The sequence below is a fragment of the Chaetura pelagica genome, unplaced genomic scaffold, assembly GCF_000747805.2.
Source record: "Chaetura pelagica isolate M959 unplaced genomic scaffold, ChaPel_1.0 scaffold297, whole genome shotgun sequence".
In the NCBI taxonomy this organism is placed as follows: domain Eukaryota; kingdom Metazoa; phylum Chordata; class Aves; order Apodiformes; family Apodidae; genus Chaetura; species Chaetura pelagica.
Genome location: NW_009953965.1, coordinates 200792 through 221664, shown reverse-complemented (window position 1 = coordinate 221664; position 20873 = coordinate 200792). Strand labels below are relative to the sequence as shown.

Genomic DNA, 20873 nt, shown 5'->3' with positions numbered 1-20873 from the left:
GGGCTTGGAGCAGCCTGGGCTGCTGGGAGGTGTCCCTGCCCATGCAGGGGGGTTGGAACTCGATGATCTTTAAGGTCCCTTCCAACTAAACAAATTCTGATTCTGTGATTCTTTGAAAATAGCCTGGACACTGGGGGGTGGGACCAGCCTCAGCTCCCAGCCTACAATTCCTCTCACCACAGCTCATGCCTAGATTGGGGTCAAGACTGTTTTCTGGACAATGTCAAACCTTCATTTGGTTTCTGCTGCTTTCAATCTTGTACAGGGCTGCACTGTTGGCTTTATTTCTTATTTTTCCTTTTGAATTTCTTTGTGAAATGCTGTGTTGCCAGGACCTTTTGCTTCTTTCCCCAGGCTCATGGAAATTCCTTAAGTATCTGAATAACATCTTAGCAGCTGCAGGAAGAAATGACGGGAAGGTTCTTGGTGAGCAACGAAACCCAATTATTACACTTGCTTAATTAACTGCAACCTATGGAACTTTTCCTCACCATCCTGCTGCCTGTTTTCCAATACTTCTGAAAAATATCATTGCAGAAACATGATTTCTCCCAGGGATGAAGGGCTTTTCCATGCCTGATACTGCATCTTCACCCTGCCCAGGGATGAGGAGCGGGTGTCCGAGTCCCACCTTTGCAGCCAGAAGTTTTACTTTTAAGCCTCTTCCACCTTTGCTCCAGCAGCTGAGTTATGGTACATCTGAGCTCACAGGCTGGCCAGGAAGGCAAAAAAAGTCTTCTTATTTCTGCATTTTTTTCTGAATTTGCAGTAAGGTCTTGGAGAGCACAGCTACACCTGTGATGAGAGCACAGTTCTCAGCAGCTCCACGGGCAACTGTGATGCCCAAAACACATGAACAGCCCCCACACAGCTTCTTGATGCTGAAAAAAACTTCAGAGACATTTAATAGAAAGGCTTGGGTTGGAAGGGACTCCAAGGAAGATGTTGAACAGCACTGGTCGCAGCCCTGACCCCTGAGGGACACCACTTGTCACCTGCCTCCACTTGGACACTGAACCATCTGACCACAACCCTCTGGGTTACTGATCCACTGAGTGGTCCATCTGTCAAATCCACCTGCTGTTTGCAGTTTGCAGACCAGGATGTCATGTGGGACAGTGTGAAATGCCTTGCACAAATCCAGACTCACTTCTAGTCAGGCCACAAAGAGACAAAACCAACCCCATCGACTCAAGCAAACAGCAAAATTATAACCCACTGCAAATAAACTCCAGTCTATTAAACTGTCATGAGCATTTCCCTTCTCTCCATTACCCCAGACACATGGCATCTGGCACTGGAAGGGAAAGGAAAAGCTGCTTTTTTCATCTTTTAAAGAAGCTTTGTCACGTGTTGAGAAGAAAGATGTGAAGGTTCCCACCCGAAGAGCAGATCCACCCAGATCCTCACCCTGCCAGCCCCAGGTTCTGTAAAGCAAGGGATCCCAAATCCATCAAATCCATCCTTGCAGAGGAGGATGAATGATGGCAAGAGCTGAAAGATGACATGAAAACACTGACACACACCAGTCAACAGGACTTCGTGGTGACAAGCCCAGCGTGTCACACAGCAGGGGGAAGGGAAATACAGCAAAATAATAAGAAATAGATTTTAAAAAATCATCAAATCACTTTGGTTGGAAAAGACCTTGAAGATTATCAAGCCCAACCACCAACCTCAATCATAATACAGACAGGTTTGTATTTTATAGAAAATAACCCTGGAAGTGACATTTTGTCCCAAAGTTGGACTAATTAAACCTGCTCCTTCAAATGAGACCTCCCCAAAATCCAAGCTAGTGGTGGGGAAGGAAGGATGGGAGGGGGTTGCATCTCCTCCATGCCCCACCACCCCTGATAAAGCCCTGATGAGGAGCAGCTCCATCCTCACCACCAGCCAGCAGGTCTGACCTGCTGACCCCCAGGCAGCTGCACATCTCCATGAATGTACGATTATTTTGAAACCGAGATCAAGAAGGGGGAAAAAGTATATCCAAAAGCATCCAGTCCTTGCTGGTGAACACTGACTCTGCCTTTTACTGATGCTTTGGTTTTTAAAGCTGCTTTAGGTCACCTCGGGAAACTAAATCCCTTGAAAATCCTTGCTGCTTCCTCTCCCCATACCCAAAACAACCCCCCCAGTCCCCCACAAACCCCAAGAGCAATGTCAATCCCTCAAGTCACAAAAATCCTCCTGTCCTACCTTTGGCTCAAACTCTCTCCCAGAAATTGCACCCTGGGCTGGTGGTTCTGCACTCAGTCCCAGCCCAGAGCTGGATGTTCAGAGAATCACAGAACCATAGAATGCTTTGGGCTGACAGTGACCTCATAGATCATCAAGTTCCAATGCCTCTGCATGGGCAGGGACACCTCCCAGCAGCCCAGGCTGCTCCAAGCCCCATCCAACCTGCCCTTCAACACCCCCAGGGATGGGGCAGCCACAGCTTCCCTGGCCAACCTGGGCCAGGGGCTGCCCCACCTCACACTAAAGAACTTCCTTCTAATGTCCCACCTAAATCTCCCTCTTCCAGCTTTAATCCATCAGAATTTCTCCCTCCCATCTCAGCTCCAGCTCCCTCTGCCAGCTGGAAACCCTTCCCCCTGCTCCCATCCCTCCCTGCCCTTGTCCCAAGCCCCTCCCCAGCTTTCCTGGAGCCCCTTCAGGCCCTGGAAGGTGCTCTAAGGTCTCCCTGGAGCCTTCTCTTCTCCAGGCTGAACACCCCAACTCTCCCAGCCTGGCTCCAGAGCAGAGCTGCTCCAGCCCTCCCAGCATCTCTGGGGCCTCCTCTGGCCTCTCTCCAACAGCTCCGTGTCCTTCCTATGCTGGGGACCCCAGCCTGGCCCCAGCCCTGGAGGGGGGTCTCAGCAGAGGGGACAATCCCCTCCCTGGCCCTGCTGGTCACACTGCTGGTGACACAGCCCAGGACATGGGGGTTTCTGGGCTCCAGCACAAGGTGCTGGCTCATGTTGAGCTTCTCCTCACCCAGTACCCCCAAGTCCTGTTCCTCAGGGCTGCTCTCCATCCATTCTCCCCCCAGCCTGTGTTTGTGCTTGGGATTTCCCCAACACCCATGGACAGGCTGAATCAATCAACCTTTGCTGAGGTGCTGACACAGGACTTGTTGCACTCAGATAAATGAAACAAAAATAGACTGGACCAAGCATTTGAAATAGGATGGATCTGGGCTGGGGAAAGGCTGCCTAGGAAATGCTGGTGCTTCCAACAGCAGCAGAAACAGGGACTTAAGCACCGTGATGGGTGGAACCAGCATCTCCCAGCACCAAAATTAAACTATTAACTGAGAATTAGGCAGCAGCTTGAGTCAAGTCCAACTCCTGGCTGCCAGGCATCACCTACTGGCTTGTTCCATCTGTGTTCTCAGCAAAGAGAAGTTCATGTAACTTGTTCTTTAAGGAATCCCAATAATGGAGATGTCAGAGTCAACCCACCAACCTGCTCCAGCATTTCCTAATCCTCATCCTTTAAAAGCTCTCCTTCAACTCTTCATGAAACAATTTAAGCCTCTTGTGTTTTGCCTGCTGCACCTGTCCATGGAGAAGACACCCTTTCTTCACTTGGCAGCTCTTCCTGAGCTTGGGAACCTGCAGCTCCTCCATATTCTCCTCCTCACAGATCTGGGTCCTCCACTCTTCCAGTCCTTTCATCCATCATTTCTCCCCTGGACCATTCCCAGTGGTCTGTCCTGAAACCTGGCCCCAAAATTGGACCTGCTCCATTTAATGTCTTCCCTGCCCACATCTTGGGGGTTTCACCCCTCTTCTTAAACTTTGGTGACAGCTTCAACTCCTGGGGATGGTGCCTGGGGCAGAACCAGCCTTGAGTTGGCTATTCCTTCAGTAGAGACTCATCCATATAGAAGGCATCCCATGGTTTCAAGGCATTTCTCCCATTTTTTGGCTTTAACAATGGATCCTGACAGCAGCTCTGCCAGGGAGGCTCCAGCAGTGCCTGGTCCCAAGAAAGGCAGGAGGAGTTCAGGGACTCAGACACTTGGGAAATTCTCCCTGCTGTTAGCAAAGCTCTTCAAGAAACCTGACATTGCTGACTCGAGGCTTTGCTTGGTCTACAGACCCCAAGTTTGCTTTATCTACAGACCCCAAGTTTACTTTATGGCTTTTGTTTTTTATTTCCACACTTCCAAAGGCTGATCCTTGCCCATCCTTCTCCAGCCTCAGCACAAAAGCCAAGGATTTCACAGCTCACAGGTGGGATTGCAGGCTTTGAAACCAACCATATTAGCACAGGCTCACAAGCATGAACGTACCTCTTTGCAGAGCCAGCAGGGAGGAGGACCAAAAATCTGTCCTGAGCAGAGCTGAGTTGCAAAAAAAACCCCAGCAAACCATCCCCAAATGGCTGCTGAACATCCTTTTAATGCTCTCAGATGGGACATAACCTGAAAGTGATGCTCCATTGGCTCCGTGTCCCCTCGGCCACCAAAGCATCCTCATCTCTGCCATCTTCTGCAAGCATCTTCATTTTTCCATCCCCTGGTGGCTGGGACAGCTCATCCAGAGTTTAAGCTAAATCTCTGCCCTCCTCCCCACCACAGCAGTACCAATTTCTCCTCCCTGGCTGTCCCTCTCCTTCCTGCCTGTCCCTCATTTCCCTCTCTCCATTTTCTCTCCAACACCATCTGCACGGAAGCATTGAGGGGTGTAGGGGGGGTTATTACCTCTTTATTGAGATGTTGATGTTTGCTCCTAATTTTCCTCCTGCTTTTCCAACTTCCCAGGGCTGCTCAGCTCTCCTGCTGACAGGACTTTTGTGCCAGCAAAACCCTTCCCTCCTTAATCCCTGTTCTTTGGGGGTTTAAACCTACCCAGGACACCCCACCACGCTCACATGAATTAGGGGGTTACACCTCCCAGTGACACTGAGCTATTTTTTGCTTCTTTCCCACCACACAGAGAAGAACTTGAGCCTCATTTATGGCATCATACATAGAATCATAGAATGGTTTTGGTTGGAAGGGACCAAGAAGATCATCTAGTTCCAACCCCCTAGAAAGGGCTGGGACACCTCCCACTAGACCAGGTTGCACAAACACCTCCAGGGAGGGGGTTATCCACAACCCCCCTGGGCAATCTGTTCCACTGCCTCACCACCCTAAATTCATGAACACACTCACCTCTCACCCTTCCAGCAAAGAAAAAACAACAGCACAAAGCCATTGGTTTTGCCTTTTCCAGCTTAACTGTGCCCAAAACCCATCAATAAAGAAGTTACAAAGCAAAACATATTTGACACCAAGTAAAAACTCAAAAAAATACTTTAAGCACAATGAAAAACCTGGTTGTGTCTAAGAGCTGGGGCTGAGGTATCAAGTACAAGAGGAGATAAACCACAAATGTAATTAAAGGCAAATGTAAAGCTGGGAACTGTGTCCCTCCTGGCTTTTCTTAGCTTAATATTAATGTAATCATAAAATGGTTTGGGTTGGAAGGGACCTTAAAAACCATCTAGTCCCCCCCCCCCTGCTATGAGCAGGGACCCCTCCCACCAGACCAGGCTGCACAAGCCCCATCCAACCTGGCTTTGAACACCTCCAAGGATAGGGCTTCCACAACCTCCCTGGGCAATCTATTCCAATTCCCTACCACCCCCCACTAGATCAGGTTGCTCTGAGCCTCATCCAACCTGACCTTGAACACTGAATGTAATTTGGTGAGCATCTCAACTATGTTGAACCTCACGGTGCTGTTAGAAGCTGCCAAAGATTTTGCTCAGGTTAAAAAAATAGAAACAAGTTTAACAACATGTCTCTACAAGCTTGAGCTAAGCCTGAAATAACCTCATTTTTTTAAAAAAAACCTTGCATTTCTTCCACATTATTTTTCCTCCAGTGCCACCATGAAACAAGAAGAGCTGGGGGATGCACTCTGGCAATGATGGGATGCCCATCAGCTTTGTGTCTGGGCTCCTGAAAGGATGAGTTGCAACAGGTGGGTTGGGAATAAGCAGCTAAAAGCCAACCTCAATGTCCAAACCAGGATGGCCTTGGATTTTGGATGGAAACCAGGACAAATTCTTGCTGCTCACCTGCTCTGCCAGGACTCTTGGTGCTGAGTTCTCTGGCCCGGATGGGGGTGCTGGAAGTCTTGGAGAGTTTATTGGCTGACACCCTGTACATCACCCCACCGATGCAGCAGAAGCCTTTGCTCCTCCATCTCTGCTGCCCCTGCTGGGATTTGCTGCCCTGAGGTGATGGGCGAGTTGGGTTTAACTGTGGGGACCTGCAAGAAACCAGAAAGCCAAGGTAAGCTCAAAACATCAGGGAAGAAGCTGCTGCTTCCTGAGTAAATCCTCCGGTGTCTGTGGATGGAGGTGATGAATGGAGGAACCAGGGATGTTCTTGCTGGAGACTGAGGAAAAGCTCTGATTCTCTGGGATTCATACCAAAACCAATCCTCAAGGACTCTCCTCCAGGTACCACTTCCCAGAAGAAACAAAAAGCCATTTCTTTCCCCCATCTTGTCCATGGCAATAACAGAACAGTTTAGGTTGAAAAAGACTCATCAAGTCAAACCATTAAGCCAGCACTAACAAGTCCACCACTAAACCATGTCCCTCAGCACCCTATCTATATGGCTTTTAAACACCCCAGGGATGGTGACTCCACCACTGCCCTGGGCAGTCAGATGGGATGCCCATCAGCTTTGTGTCTGGGCTCCTGAAAGGATGAGTTGCAACAGGTGGGTTGGGAATAAGCAGCTAAAAGCCAATCTCAATGTCCAAACCAGGATGGCCTTGGATTTTGGATGGAAACCAGGACAAATTCTTGCTGCTCACCTGCTCTGCCAGGACTCTTGGTGCTGAGTTCTCTGGCCCGGATGGGGGTGCTGGAAGTCTTGGAGAGTTTATTGGCTGACACCCTGTACATCACCCCACCGATGCAGCAGAAGCCTTTGCTCCTCCATCTCTGCTGCCCCTGCTGGGATTTGCTGCCCTGAGGTGATGGGCGAGTTGGGTTTAACTGTGGGGACCTGCAAGAAACCAGAAAGCCAAGGTAAGCTCAAAACATCAGGGAAGAAGCTGCTGCTTCCTGAGTAAATCCTCCGGTGTCTGTGGATGGAGGTGATGAATGGAGGAACCAGGGATGTTCTTGCTGGAGACTGAGGAAAAGCTCTGATTCTCTGGGATTCATACCAAAACCAATCCTCAAGGACTCTCCTCCAGGTACCACTTCCCAGAAGAAACAAAAAGCCATTTCTTTCCCCCATCTTGTCCATGGCAATAACAGAACAGTTTAGGTTGAAAAAGACTCATCAAGTCAAACCATTAAGCCAGCACTAACAAGTCCACCACTAAACCATGTCCCTCAGCACCATATCTATATGGCTTTTAAACACCCCAGGGATGGTGACTCCACCACTGCCCTGGGCAGTCACCATAGAATCATGGAATGGTTTGGGTTGGGAACAACCTCTGAGATCATCCTAGTCCCAAACCCTCTGCCATGGGCAGGGACACTGGAAGGTGCTCTCAGGTCTCCCTGGAGCCTTCTCTTCTCCAGGCTGAACACCCCAACTCTCCCAGCCTGGCTCCAGAGCAGAGCTGCTCCAGCCCTCCCATCATTTCCAGGGACTCCTCTGGACCCACTCCAATAGCTCCATGTCCTTCTCATGTTGGTGGCCCAAGCCCTGCAGGGGGGTCTCACAAAAGCCAAACAGAGGGGCAGGATCACCTCCCTTGATCTGCTGGTCACGCTTATGATGTGCAGGGGGGTCTCACAAAAGCCAAACAGAGGAGGGTCTCACAAAAGCCAACAGCAGATCCCTTGATCTGCTGGTCATGCTTATGCTTATGCAGCTCAGGACAAGGTTGGTTTCACAGAGTCACAGAATCTTAGGGGTTGGAAGGGACCTGGAAAGATCATCTAGTCCAGCCCCCCTGCCAGAGCAGGATCACCCAGAGCACATCACACAGGAACGTGTCACGCAGAGCCCAGGGCTCTGTCACTCTCCCAGGAAAGAAATTCTTCCTGATGTTGAGGTGAAACCTCCTATGTTCCAGTTTGCACCCATTGCCCCTTGTCCTGTCACTGGACATCACTGAACAAAGCCTGGCTCTGTCCTCCTGACACTGCCCTGAGCATATTTGTGCCCATGGATGAGGTGGCCCCTCAGTCTCCTCTTCTCCAAGCCCAACAGACCCAGCTCCCTCAGCCTTTCCTCATCAGGGAGATGTTCCACTCCCTCCATCACCTTTGTGGCTCTGCCCTGGGCTCATGGTGAGGTCACAGGGCCTCACCTGCCACCCAAACCCCCCATGGTTCATGCCACACCATCCCCTGCACCCCCCACCTCCCACCCACCCTGCAGGGAACCACCCAGACCCCGGTACCACAGGCAGAGCCCTGGCAGCCAAACCACATCTCCAGCATCAGCCGCTTCCCTCATTAAGCTAATCCAAACAGCAATTTGTTTATGCAAATCAGAGCTCTCATTTTGTATTAGCCCAGACTCTGCCCATAATGCCATTAGCAGAATGTCACTAAACCACCCGTTACTGGCAAGGAGCTGTAAATTAACCCCCACTCTCCTATCAGCAGGATGCAAACCCTGGAGAGCATTACCTTGAAATGAGCATGTGCTGCAAAGGAAAAGAGAATTGTCAGATGCAATAGTTGCACTTCCTGGTGCTCAGCCTGGCAGCCTGTTCATTCCCTTGGGCTGCTGCCACTGGCTACTGAGCTCAGAGAATTGTCCCCTTGGTTCCTTCAGAGGGGATGGGGAAGGCACCAAGAAGCTGCTGCCCCTGCTTCCTGTTTCCCCCCCTAAAAGGGTTTGGTTGTGGTGAAACTGCTCCAGGGAGGAGCATCAAGTCTTAATTTTTACAAGATCAGGTTATTTATAAATAGCCATCATGGTGGTGTCATTGTGTGCAGGTATTGGTGGCAGAAAGGTCACCAGGGTTGCCCATGGACCACTCAGCAGCTCTCAGCTAAACCCTGGAAGACCAAGGTTGCAACCAGAGTTGGCTGTAGGACCTGGAGAAAGGTCTCTTGGCCATATCAGTGGCCTCATGCAGCCAATAAAAATGATACCAAGTACTTCTTCACTGGGCCCCTCAGTTCCAGAAGGACAAGGAACTGCTTGAAAGAGCCCAGGGCAGAGCCACAGAGATGATGGAGGGAGTGGAACATCTCCTTGATGAAGAAAGGCTGAGGGAGCTGGGTCTGTTGAGCTTGGAGAAGAGGAGACTGAGGGGCAACCTCATCAATGGTCACAAATCTGTTCAGGGCAGTGTCAGGAGGACAGAGCCAGCCTTTGTGCAGTGATGTCCAGTGACAGGACAAGGGGCAATGGGTGCAAACTGGAGCACAGGAGGTTCCATGTGAATCTCAGGAAGAACTTCTTTCCTGTGAGAGTGACAGAGCCCTGGGACAGGCTGCCCAGAGAGGCTGTGGAGTCTCCTTCTCTGGAGACATTCAAACCTACCTGGATCCTGTGTGATGTGCTCTGGGTGACCCTGCTCTGGCAGGGGGGTTGGACTGGGTGATCTTTCCAGGTCCCTTCCAACCCCTAAGATTCTGTGACTCTGTGATTCTTGGTCAGCAGGTTGAGTAAGGGGATTCTACCCCTCCTCTCCACTCTGGTCAGACCCCCTGGAGCACTGGCACAAGACTGACATGGACCTATTGGAGTGAATCCAGAGGAGGCCACAGAGATGATGGGAGGGCTGGAGCAGCTCTGCTCTGGAGACAGGCTGGGAGAGTTGGGATGTTCAGCCTGAAGAAGAGAAGGCTCCAGGGAAACCTTAATGTGGCCTTTTAGTACTTAAAAGGGGCTTCTAAGAAAGATGGAGACTTGTTATAGCAGGGCTTGTTGCATCAGGAGAAGAGCTGATGACTTTAATCCATATGACAGATAATTAATTGACAATATTACATACAGATTATACAGACTAATATAAAGATGCTTTTATATAACTACCTATACCCTAATACCTATCTATCAATTACCTCTATAATACCAATAGATATTATTGAATATATACACTGGATAAACATGTTGAATTAAATAAATATACAGTAATACTTAAGAGACATTCAATATATATAGTCAATATATAAATTCAATAATATCTACAGATGATTGATCAATATGAGGCCCAGATCATACTGTTATTTTTAGTACTTTATATTATTCAGAAATTACTGAATATTGAATACATCTTGAATTACATACATTCAGAAATATCTAGAGATGATAGATGCAGTGTCTGACTATTATTTTACATAGATAATAATCCTATATTAACTATTTGCTTTCAATCAGTGCAAAGGGAGGGATGATGCCCCAGGCACACCCATGGTCCCTGCTCAGGTTTGGAAGGAGGGTCCAGGCTTGAGGCAGCACCCAGGACCTGCTGTGCTGGTGTCTCCCAGCCCTGATGATCCTGGAGGTCCCCAAGGATCCCAGAGGTCCCCAATGATCCTCAATGATCCCTGGTTGTGCTGGCACTGGGAACCCACCACCCTCCCAGAGGTGGAGCATGGAGGGGAAGGCACCCAAAGCTCTGGATCCATCAGGAGCAAAATCTCTTTACTGCCCCCCAATCCAAAGTTCCAGAGAAAGCATTTAACAGATACAGCACATAAATATAGAGAGAGACCATTTATAGGTCTCTATATAGAGATCTATAAACACAGATTATATATAGACCATATATAGATATATAGACCATATATATACATGTCTCTGTATAGTTGGCTAAAAACCTACATATTATATATCTGCATATAATCTGTATTTCTCTAAATAGGTTATATTTACACACCTATTTATATCTCTGTGTACACCTACATCTGTATCTATGTCTAGGCAGGTATTATATGTATGTATTGAAAGACATATTATAATATTATGCATCCTACAGGCTACACAGATTATATATTAAAATGTATCTATATAGTTATATAGACAACTATATTTCTATATATTCTGTGTGTCTATACAGATACCAATATATATTGATATATTGTATATATAACTATATGTAGAGTTATATATTAGAGATGTTTTCTGAAATTTCTATGTATATTTCTACAGAGATGTCTATATATCTATATAGATACACAGCTATATTTTATCTATGTGTCTGCTTTATTACCTTTAGAGAATACATATTCCTATATAGTGAATACAAACAGAATTATACTTATTCTTTAATATACACTATATTTTCATACCTATATAACTGAAATAACAACATCCAGGCTGTGTATCAAGATATTCCAACCATACAAACCCCCTCACACCAAAGCTCCAACACACAGCACACTCCAAACCACCAGCTTTTCCATGGCTTTTGGTTCTCCTTGCCCATCCCTGGGCAAGCCCCCTGGGCTTCACACACCCCAAGGGGTCCAGAGAAGGGCCACCAAGAGGATCAAAGACCTGGAGCAGCTCTGCTCTGGAGCCAGGCTGGGAGAGTTGGGGTGTTCAGCCTGGAGAAGAGAAGGCTCCAGGGAGACCTTAGAGCACCTTCCAGGGCCTGAAGGGGCTCCAGGAAAGCTGGGGAGGGACTTTTCATCAGAAAAGACAGTGACAGGACATGGGGGGATGGTTTTAAATTGAGAGATTCCCAGAGCTGTGTACAACTTGTCTTTGGTTGTTTTTTACTGGTATTTCAACCATAAGAAGGTGTTTTCCCCCCTCAGAGGTGGCCTCCTCCACCTTTTGATCCCCAGAAACTGGAGGTGCAACTTTGCAGGGGGGTGAGCAGGGGGGATGCAGCCTGGGGCTGGTGGGACACCCCCTGGCTGTAGGGGTTCATGTCATAGTGGGGGGTCCTGGTGCACACACCAGGGGAGAGGAGATGCTGATCACCAGGAAGTGCTGCTGCTGCTGCTTCACAGGGGATTTCAGCAGCTGAACACACACATTTACTATTTTTAGGGTATTATTCAGTAGAATATTTCTTATATTTATTATTTATATCATTTTCTAATATATTTCATATATTCATTATATTTATGTATATTATAGGAGCCTTAAGATACTCAAAATTGAAATTAAGTATGTTTTGTACTGAAAAATCATGGTGGAACCTGAGCAGAAGCAGGAGAGCAGGGGTGTAACTTCATCACCCAACCTTCACCTGCAGGAAACCTCTGTTTTCCTCTTGCTCCAACACAACCACCAGTGTGTGTGTCCCTCTCTGTTAGAATCACAGAATCCTGGGGGTTGGAAGGGACCTCTGGAGATCATCGAGTCCAATGGCCCTGCTAGAGAAGGATCACCTGGGGCAGGTCAGACAGAAACACATCCAGACAGGTCCTAAACATCTCTAGAGAAGGAGACTCTACAACCTCTCTGGGCAGCCTGTTCCAGTGCTCCATCACCCACAGAGTGAGTAAGTTTCTGCTGATGTTGAGGTGGAACTTCATGTGTTCCAGTTTGTGTCCATTGCCCCTTGTTCTATCACAGGGCACCACCGAAAAAAGATTCGCCCCATCTTCATGACACCAACTCTTCAGGTATTTTATAATTGCTAATAAGATCTCCCCTCAGTCTTCTCTTCTCTAGATTAAACATCCCCAGGTCTCCCAGTCTTTCCTCATCAGGCAGGTCCCAGTCCCTTCATCATCCTCACAGCCTCTATTGGATTCTTCCAGTAGATCCCTGTCCCTCTTGAACTGGGGAGCCCAGAACTGGACACAACACTCCAGATGTGGTCTCACTAAGGCAGAAGACAGGGGGAGGAGAACCTCCTTTGACCTGACACACTCCTCCCAATGCACTTAGTCCCATCTGGCCATGGGGACAAGCCAGGTGGGTGAAGGGAAGGGCAGATGTGACAAACGCCCCGTCGCTCGTCATCAGTGTCACAGCTCTCCCTGCCATTGTTACCCTAACGGAAAGGACGGCCCCTGGAAATGAACTGTATTGAGAGAAAGAGGATAAAATTAATGAGATAATAGCCAGGCCAAGGACCTGAAGAATACACCGGGGCCCCTCGACACGAGGGGCTTGTAATTCCCTTTCTGCTGCACAAGCCTGTGGATCTAAAGAGTCCTCCTGTCCGTCCAGAAGGCCCGACCGGCAGGAAATTTCATTAACGCTGGAAAATAGGAAAGGTATTAAGCGTGGATAATGAAGGCCAGAGTGTGAACAGTGCCTTAAGATAGTCTTCTTTCTAGCCTTTGTAATGGGAGGCATGAACTTTCCCTTCAAATCCATTTCTAATCCATTTGAAATACTACAGCAAATTATCTTCCCTTCAGCCCGAAAGCAGCCAGCCAATTTACTCCGAATAGAAGTGACAATGCTACAGAATTTATCGCCATAACCTTGACTACACAAGGTTGAGGGGTTGTCTTTCTTTCCCCCCACCTCTGGGGTGGACAGGGGAAGAAAAATTTGTAATGAAAAGGAGGTAGAAGAACACTATAAAATGTTTAAAAACAGAGTCAGAGCTGTCAGAGGTTCAACGCACCAGCCAAGCTGGAAAATCACGGTATCTTGTGCTAAAAATGTTATGGGTGGAGGTTCTGGGTTGGCAAAACACTCTGTAGGTTAAGATATGGGTTCTCCCTTTGCTGAAAACCTTATGCTGGAGGTCCTGAGCTGGCAAAACACTCTGTAGGTTGAGATCTGGGTATTCCTCTTGCTGAAAACCTTATGGGTGCAGGTCCTGAGCTGGCAAAACACTCTGTAGGTTCAGATCTGGGTTCTGCTCTTGCATCACTCAGAGCAGCAGCAATTTTGCTTGAGTCCAGGGATTTTGTCTTGGTGCTTCACAGAAGTTCATGTTGACCAAGTCTGACTTTTCTTCTTCTCTATTCCATGGTTAAACACGGAGCTGCTGTGTCCTTCCTCCAGTCTTCTCTGCTTGATTGACTTCACGTCGCTTGGAAAGTGGAAATGCTGAGACCTTCTTCCAGCCTTTTCTTCAAGACCAACTTCATATTGCTTGGGAAATGGAAATGTTTCTTCCAACTGACCAGAAAACCCAAAGCAAAAACCACATTAAGAGGGGAAAAAAGGCCTCAGCAAGACAATGTGGAGTCAACCCTCAGTTGATGTCCAGCTTAACACACCTTCCTTGCCTCCAAACACAGCACAACTGATGAAAATGGAAGAAAACCACCAAAAATTCAGCCAGGAACCAGGAAGTGATGCTTCCAAAATATGCTTCCCTCTTAAATAGATCAAAATAAGCAAAAAAAAACCCCAAAAAAGTAAATGGGAGATTTCTAAGGAATGTGGAAAGTGAGGATTTGGAACAAGGAGCACTCTGGGCACGCAGAAAGAACTGCAGGAGATGTTCAGATTCATAACTCCACTGTTAAGATCACCAGTGGCTACTCAACACGAGCTCAACTGATCCAAAACCCCCCACACAAACACCTGCAGAAATGCAACAATATTTGAAATAACCAAGTACCTGATGTGTACAAATCAAACACAAAACCAAGAGCAGAGCAAGCTCGTCCCAACTGAAACCGAAAGGATTTCTTGGCGCTGACAGCAATACAAGTGGCTCTTAAAGGATGTTTTTTTTTAATACTAGATACCTTCTTAGGCTTGTTTATATATATATATATATTTTAAGTAATCCTTTCACAGTAAGAAATCACGTTTGCATGCTGGCATTTGATTCCAGAGGAAAAGAGTGGATCATAACCAGGGCAACAGTCATGCAGGCAGCAAGGCAAGGCTGGAGGGAACTCATCCACCCCAAGTCTTCCTGGTGGTAATGTAGAACCCTGATTTGGCTGAAATAGTAAAAAAAAAACCCACAATATCTTTGTTCCTTTACAAGAAGTAGAATAAATCACAGGATTTGGCCTTCAAAGTGCTCCTAAAAGGCAACAGCAACCCCCCGAGTTGCTGTCCTAGCTCCTTTTGGAATCTGTTCCCATCTCCTGTAAAATCTCTGTCCCCACTCAGAAGCTGCTTCAGGACCCCAAATCCACAAAAAAAAACCAAACCACCCCAATTAATTCAATTCCAATAACTGATGTATGGACTCTGCATCAACAATATTGCTTTCCTCTGAAAAATAAAAAGGTCCAATCTCAAACACTTTCTCCTTTAAGATCTAATTTATTTCAAGAACGTGATTTGGATTATTCAAGTCATTCCATTCACTGACTGAGATACTTAAGGTTGAAAAAGTGATCAAAAATTAAAAAAAAACAGAAAAGCACATGTATTCTTCCAACATAGCCACAAAAATACAGGGGCTCAATTTTATTTTTAAATACCTAATGACCAGCAATAACTTGTTAATTTATCTGTAAACAATTCTCTGCTTCTAATAATTACTTCTAATTATGAAACAAACACTTAAAAATACTATTCTAATTTGCCTGAATTGAAGCTGAATTTCCATTCAAATGCAGCTTAATGTTAATCTCAAGAAAAAAAAATAATATAATAATCCAGCACAGATCTCATTTACCATTTTCAAAACCTGGGAAAAATGATGAACCTCAATGAGTTTCTATTAAGCTACCTAATTACCTAAATAAAGATGTACCTACCTAATAAATCCTTCTGGCTTGTGAAAGAAAAATAGTTGCAAGTATATTATAATGGTTATCAACCAATAAGAATTAAGATTCCTCAGAAAAGCAGCTGGTGAATAAAGAGGGGAAACAAGACTAGACCTGATGATCGAAATTGAGGGTTTCCATCTCATGGATTTAAGTCCTAATTAACTTCAGCAATTAAATCAGAGTAAGCTGTGAAGATGCCAGGCAGCCACAGGCAAAGGGCTGAAATGATGGGGATGGGATCCCTACCTTGGTGGGTAGTGCTGGTGAACTGTGTCCCGTTCTGAGATCCCCAACACAAGAAGGACATGGAGCTGTTGGAAAGAGCCCAGAGGAGGCCAAAGAAATGGTCAGATGGCTGGAGAGTTGGGGTTGTTCAGGCTGGAGAAGAGAAGGCTCTGAGGAGACCTTAGAGAACCTTCCAGTGTCTGAATGAGCTACAGGAAAGCTGGGGAGGGAATTAATACAGACCTTGACCCTAAAGGGCAGCCAACACATGCTCTCTACACCCACCCCAAATCCACCCTAGTACTGACTCCATCTGGGCTACAAGATTCATTCAACACCCCCTATGCTGACCATGGTTTAAAATATGCCACATTTTTGCTCTGTGCAGAAGCCACACTGATCCTTCTTCACCACCCACACAGCCTGGGAGAAAGAGGCAGAGACAGAAACGTCCCCAGTGTCACAAATCCTCCCCCGAGCTGGGGATTAAAAATGGGAGCATTAGGTCTGTAAAAAGGCCTAATTAAGCCTGCAGAAAAAAGGTATTTATGCTACACATGGTTCACAAGCAAAGAGAGGAGCCAGCTCGTGTCTTCCTTTCCCCCAGAGCCCCAGCCAGGAGCATGGGCAGGAGAAGCTCTGAGCCACCCTCACACAAGGGCCTTCACTGCCCAAACACTGCAACTAGTGGCTTTCACAGAATCTTAGGGGTTGGAAGGGACCTCAAAAGATCACCCAGTCCAACCCCTCTGCTAGAGCAGGGGCACCCAGAGCACGTCACACAGGAACGTGGCCAGGGGGGTTTGAATGTCTCCAGAGAAGGAGACTCCACAGCCTCTCTGGGCAGCCTGGCCCAGGGCTCTGTCACTCTCACAGCAAAGTTCTTCCTGAGATTCACATGGAACCTCCTGTGTTCCAGTTTGCACCCATTGCCCCTTGTCCTATCACTGGACATCACTGAACAAAGCCTGGCTCTGTCCTCCTGACACTGCCCTGAACATGTTTGTGACCACTGATGAGGTCGCCCCTCAGCCTCCTCTTTTCTAAGATTCAAAGAATCATTGAATGGTTTGAGTAAAATGGACTTTAAAGATCATCCAATCCAAGCCCCCTGCCACGGCCTGGGGCATTTTCCGCTAAACCAGGTTGCTCTGAAGCCCATCCAACCTGCCCTTGAACACTTCCAGGGACAGGGCAACCACAGCTTCTCTGGGCAACCTGGGCAAGTGTCAAGGATCTGTCCTTTCTCATTTGTAAATGCTTTGAAATTCTTGGAAGACAATTGAACCCAGGAGCATTCTCCTTCCCAAGGCTGGCAGACTGGGAGAGAGGTTTACAGACTGGGAGGGACTCCAGCTTAGTTATTTAATGAAAAGGAGGAAACCCATTGATATCAGTATGAATGAAGATAGAAGGTGGTCCAAGCACAAAAGCTTCCTACCATCCTCAGTGAGATCCCTTTGGAGCACTGCATCCACCTCTGGGGATCCCAGAACAAGGAGGACAAGGAGCTGGTGGAGCAAGTCCAGAGGGGACCACAATGATGATGGGAGGGCTGGAGCAGCTCTGCTCTGGAGACAGGCTGGGAGAGTTGGGGTGTTCAGCCTGGAGAAGAGAAGGCTTCAGTGAATCCTTAGAGCACCTTCCAGTGCCTGAAAGGGCTCCAGGAAAGCTGGGGAGGGGCTTGGGACAAGGGCAGGGAGGGATGGGAGCAGGGGGAAGGGTTTCCAGCTGGCAGAGGGAGCTGGAGCTGAGATGGGAGGGAGAAATTCTGTGGAGTGAGGGTGGGGAGAGCCTGGCCCAGGTTGCCCAGGGAAGCTGTGGCTGCCCCATCTCTGGCAGTGTTGAAGGGCAGGTTGGATGGGGCTTGGGGCAGCCCGGGCTGCTGGGAAGGGTCCCTACCCATGGCAGGGGGTGGAACTGGATGGTCTGTAAGGCCACTTCCAACCCAAACCATTCCATGTTTCTATGACATCACTTGCCCACAAGTGGAGCAGCTCAGAGCAGATCCTTGGAGGTAACACTGGTCTCCACTGGTATTTTCCTGGCTCACAGAACTCTCTGATACAGTCAGAAAGGATTTCTGTAGACAGGTATTGACTGAGGGTTTAATTGCCTGGGAATAACAAGAGTTTTCCAGTTAAGTTTGGAAGTGTTGCTAATGCCATGACTGTAACTGGCATCTCCTTCTCTAATGTAACTGGAACTGAGTGACCAGACACTGGCAACAAAGGGACATATGACAAGTCCTTGGTGATACAGAAACAGAACTAATTGAGATCATAACATTTAGTGTTTGCATTGAAACCCCTGTCCCTAAATCAAGGTTAAAGATTCCCCTGGTGCTGTGGGTCACCCTGGCCTCAGCACAAGGGTGATTTCCATCAGCCTTGTGCAAACACAACTGTCTCTGCACCAGGAGTTTTCACCCCCACGTGTGCTGCTGCATCAGCAGTTTCACTGAGCACTGTGGCTCTTCCCAGCCTGATGGCAGGGACTGGAACTGGGGAGAGAGGACTCCTGAGCCCTTCCCCTGGGGCTTTTTGGCTGGAGGACAAATCCTGCTAAGATCCTTGCCCCAAAGGTTATGGGGATCTCCAGCCTGAATTACAGGAATGCAGGCATACGTCCAAATTATGCAGCCTTTTAAAATCCCTTCTGACCTCTCCTGGGAGTCTGATGATTTGTGAGACCCCCAAAGCACAGCAACCACTCAAAGTCACCCCAACGTGCTGGCTGTCCCTCCATATCATACCTACCCTATGAGAGATCTCATGCCACCCGTTGCATTTCTTGCCATAAACCTTCTAGACACATGACCAGGCTACACCAGGGCTTTTCCTTCTCTACTTTCTGCACCCCCATCACATGTGGAGCTGTTGGAGTGAGGCCAGAGGAGGCCACAGAGATGCTGGGAGGGCTGGAGCAGCTCTGCTCTGGAGCCAGGCTGGGAGAGTTGGGGTGTTCAGTCTGGAGAAGAGAAGGCTCCAGGGAGACCTTAGAGCACCTTCCAGTGCCTGAAGGGGCTCCAGGAAAGCTGGGGAGGGGCTTGGGACAAGGGCAGGGAGGGAGAGGACAAGGGGGAATGGATGAAAACTAGAGGAGAGGAGATTTAGATCAGACATTAGGAAGAATTTCTTGGCTGTGAGGGCGGTGAGACAGGAGAGACATTCTTGTGTCTTTTCATTAATTAAAGGGGGCTTGTAAGAAAGATGGGGATGGAATTTTTAGGGCTTGTTGTGATAGGACAAGAGGTGATGGTTTTAAACTGAAAGAGGGGAGATTTAGACTAGATAGTAGGAAGACATTTTTTACCATGAGGGTGGTGAAACACTGGCCCAGGTTGCCCAGAGAGGCTGTGACTGCCCCATCCCTGGAAACACTCAAAGTCAAGTTGGATGGGGCTCTGAGCAACCTGATCTAGTGGAAGATGTCCCTGGTCACTGCAGGGAGGTTGGACTAGACGACCTTTCAAGGCCCCCTCCAACCTGAAACATTTGATGCTCCTAGGATTAGCCTCACTCAAACCAATGTGCCCAACTCCACCAGTTAAATGCATCTCTGCTGAGCTGCCAGGAGGACAATATTCCTCTCAGCAGGATGCTGCTTCTCCCTGTAATTAATGTTTCATCATTGTTCCTGAAAGCAAACAGCTGCTGCAGTCTCAATCACTCATCTTCTTGTAGCTCTCCCTTTCCTAAAGGGAGGCCTGGCATTTCACTGGCCTCTTACTGTGTCTTCATCCACATCCATGGTGGACAACAGCTTGGTTTATTTTTTCCCCTCATGGCCACAGGGTCTTTGCATTCAGACTATTTGCCAGGAGTTTAGTTTCACAGAAGTTCCCATTCAGTCCTTCTGGGCAAGCCCATGTCCACTCCCATGACTTAGTGGACTCCTCTGTTCAGGTACGAATTAAGCAGGTTTTTGCTGAGGTCTCCTGCTCTGCTGGCTGCTCTCACCTGGTTCATTGCTCCTCCTATCTCTGCACATCCCTTTCTTCACAATTTCTGAAATACTGTTGACATAACCCATAGCTTCAGTTCCCCCTTCATCCTACATCTGCCTGCCTGGTTCAATTCTTCATGCTTAGGCTCTTGTAACACAGCTTCTCCAGAGCTTTCAGGTGGTTAGAGACCTCCTCCCCCTCTTTCAGAAGAACAGCCCCAGCCCAAAGCAGCTCTGCTCACTCCTGACTCATCTGACAGCCCAACTGGGAACTCCCTTGCTTGGCTTCTCTCCACCAAGGGGTCCAATCCCACCCACCAAGAGCCACGGAAGGATCTTCTAAAACATTCTCAAGTGACTCAAGTTCTCTGGCAAAGTTTCCACTTCAAAAAAACGTCTCCACTGCAATGTTGGCCTGGAGAAAAGACAAAAGACCCGTTCTAGAAGATGTGATTGCCCAGATGAAGCTGTTTTCAAGGTAGGTCAACTTTCAGCCTAAACCCCATGACAGCGTCTCGTTAAACCGCTTAAGCGAAGATTGAGAATGGAAATGCTGACATCCCCTAATACTCAGCTTTCCAACCTGCCGCTCTAATGCTGCAGCAGATCAGTAATTATACCAGGAATACCAGGGACCATTGTCCCATTAATTAGATTCCTTTTACCCCCATTAGCTCAGATGATTGGACAAAGTTCATTACGGTTTAACTCTGATTAGCTGCAATGGATCTCTCAGCACACGAGACCAGCTTTAGCACCTCAGTTGTGCTCCAGCAGGGCACCCACGCTGAGTGTGACACAGTTTGGGCAGCACCAGGTCCCACATCCACGTGGGACAGGACACTAATGCTTAATACCTCCAAGGCAGCATCCACCACCCTCAGGGATGGGCTGCAGGACCCTCTAAAATGGGGAGGAAAAAAGAGCAGGTCACAGATATTTTTCTGTCTTAGTAGAGAAGTGATGCTCCTTCATCTGCTCATGTCAAAGCACAGGGAACTCTATTCCCTGCCTCTGGATTTGCTCCAGGCACAGTGATGTTGCACCTTCCCACCTGCACAGAGCTGGACAAGGTGTCACCCTGCAAATCTGCTCTGCACTGGTGTGGCCTCAGCTTTAGTACTGCTGCAGTTTTGGGCACCACAATATAAAAAGAACAACAAGC

General features: G+C 47.9%; 1 protein-coding gene across 1 annotated transcript in view; it reads right to left on the bottom strand.

Moving 5' to 3' along the window:
* ZC3H3 (zinc finger CCCH-type containing 3) overlaps nucleotides 1–20873 on the bottom strand; it is a 177559-nt gene that overhangs the window by 44568 nt on the left and 112118 nt on the right. The window contains exon 5 of the mRNA XM_010002150.1: nucleotides 6814–7007. Coding sequence (XP_010000452.1) covers nucleotides 6814–7007 — 194 coding nt within the window. The remainder of the gene's footprint in view (nucleotides 1–6813; nucleotides 7008–20873) is intronic.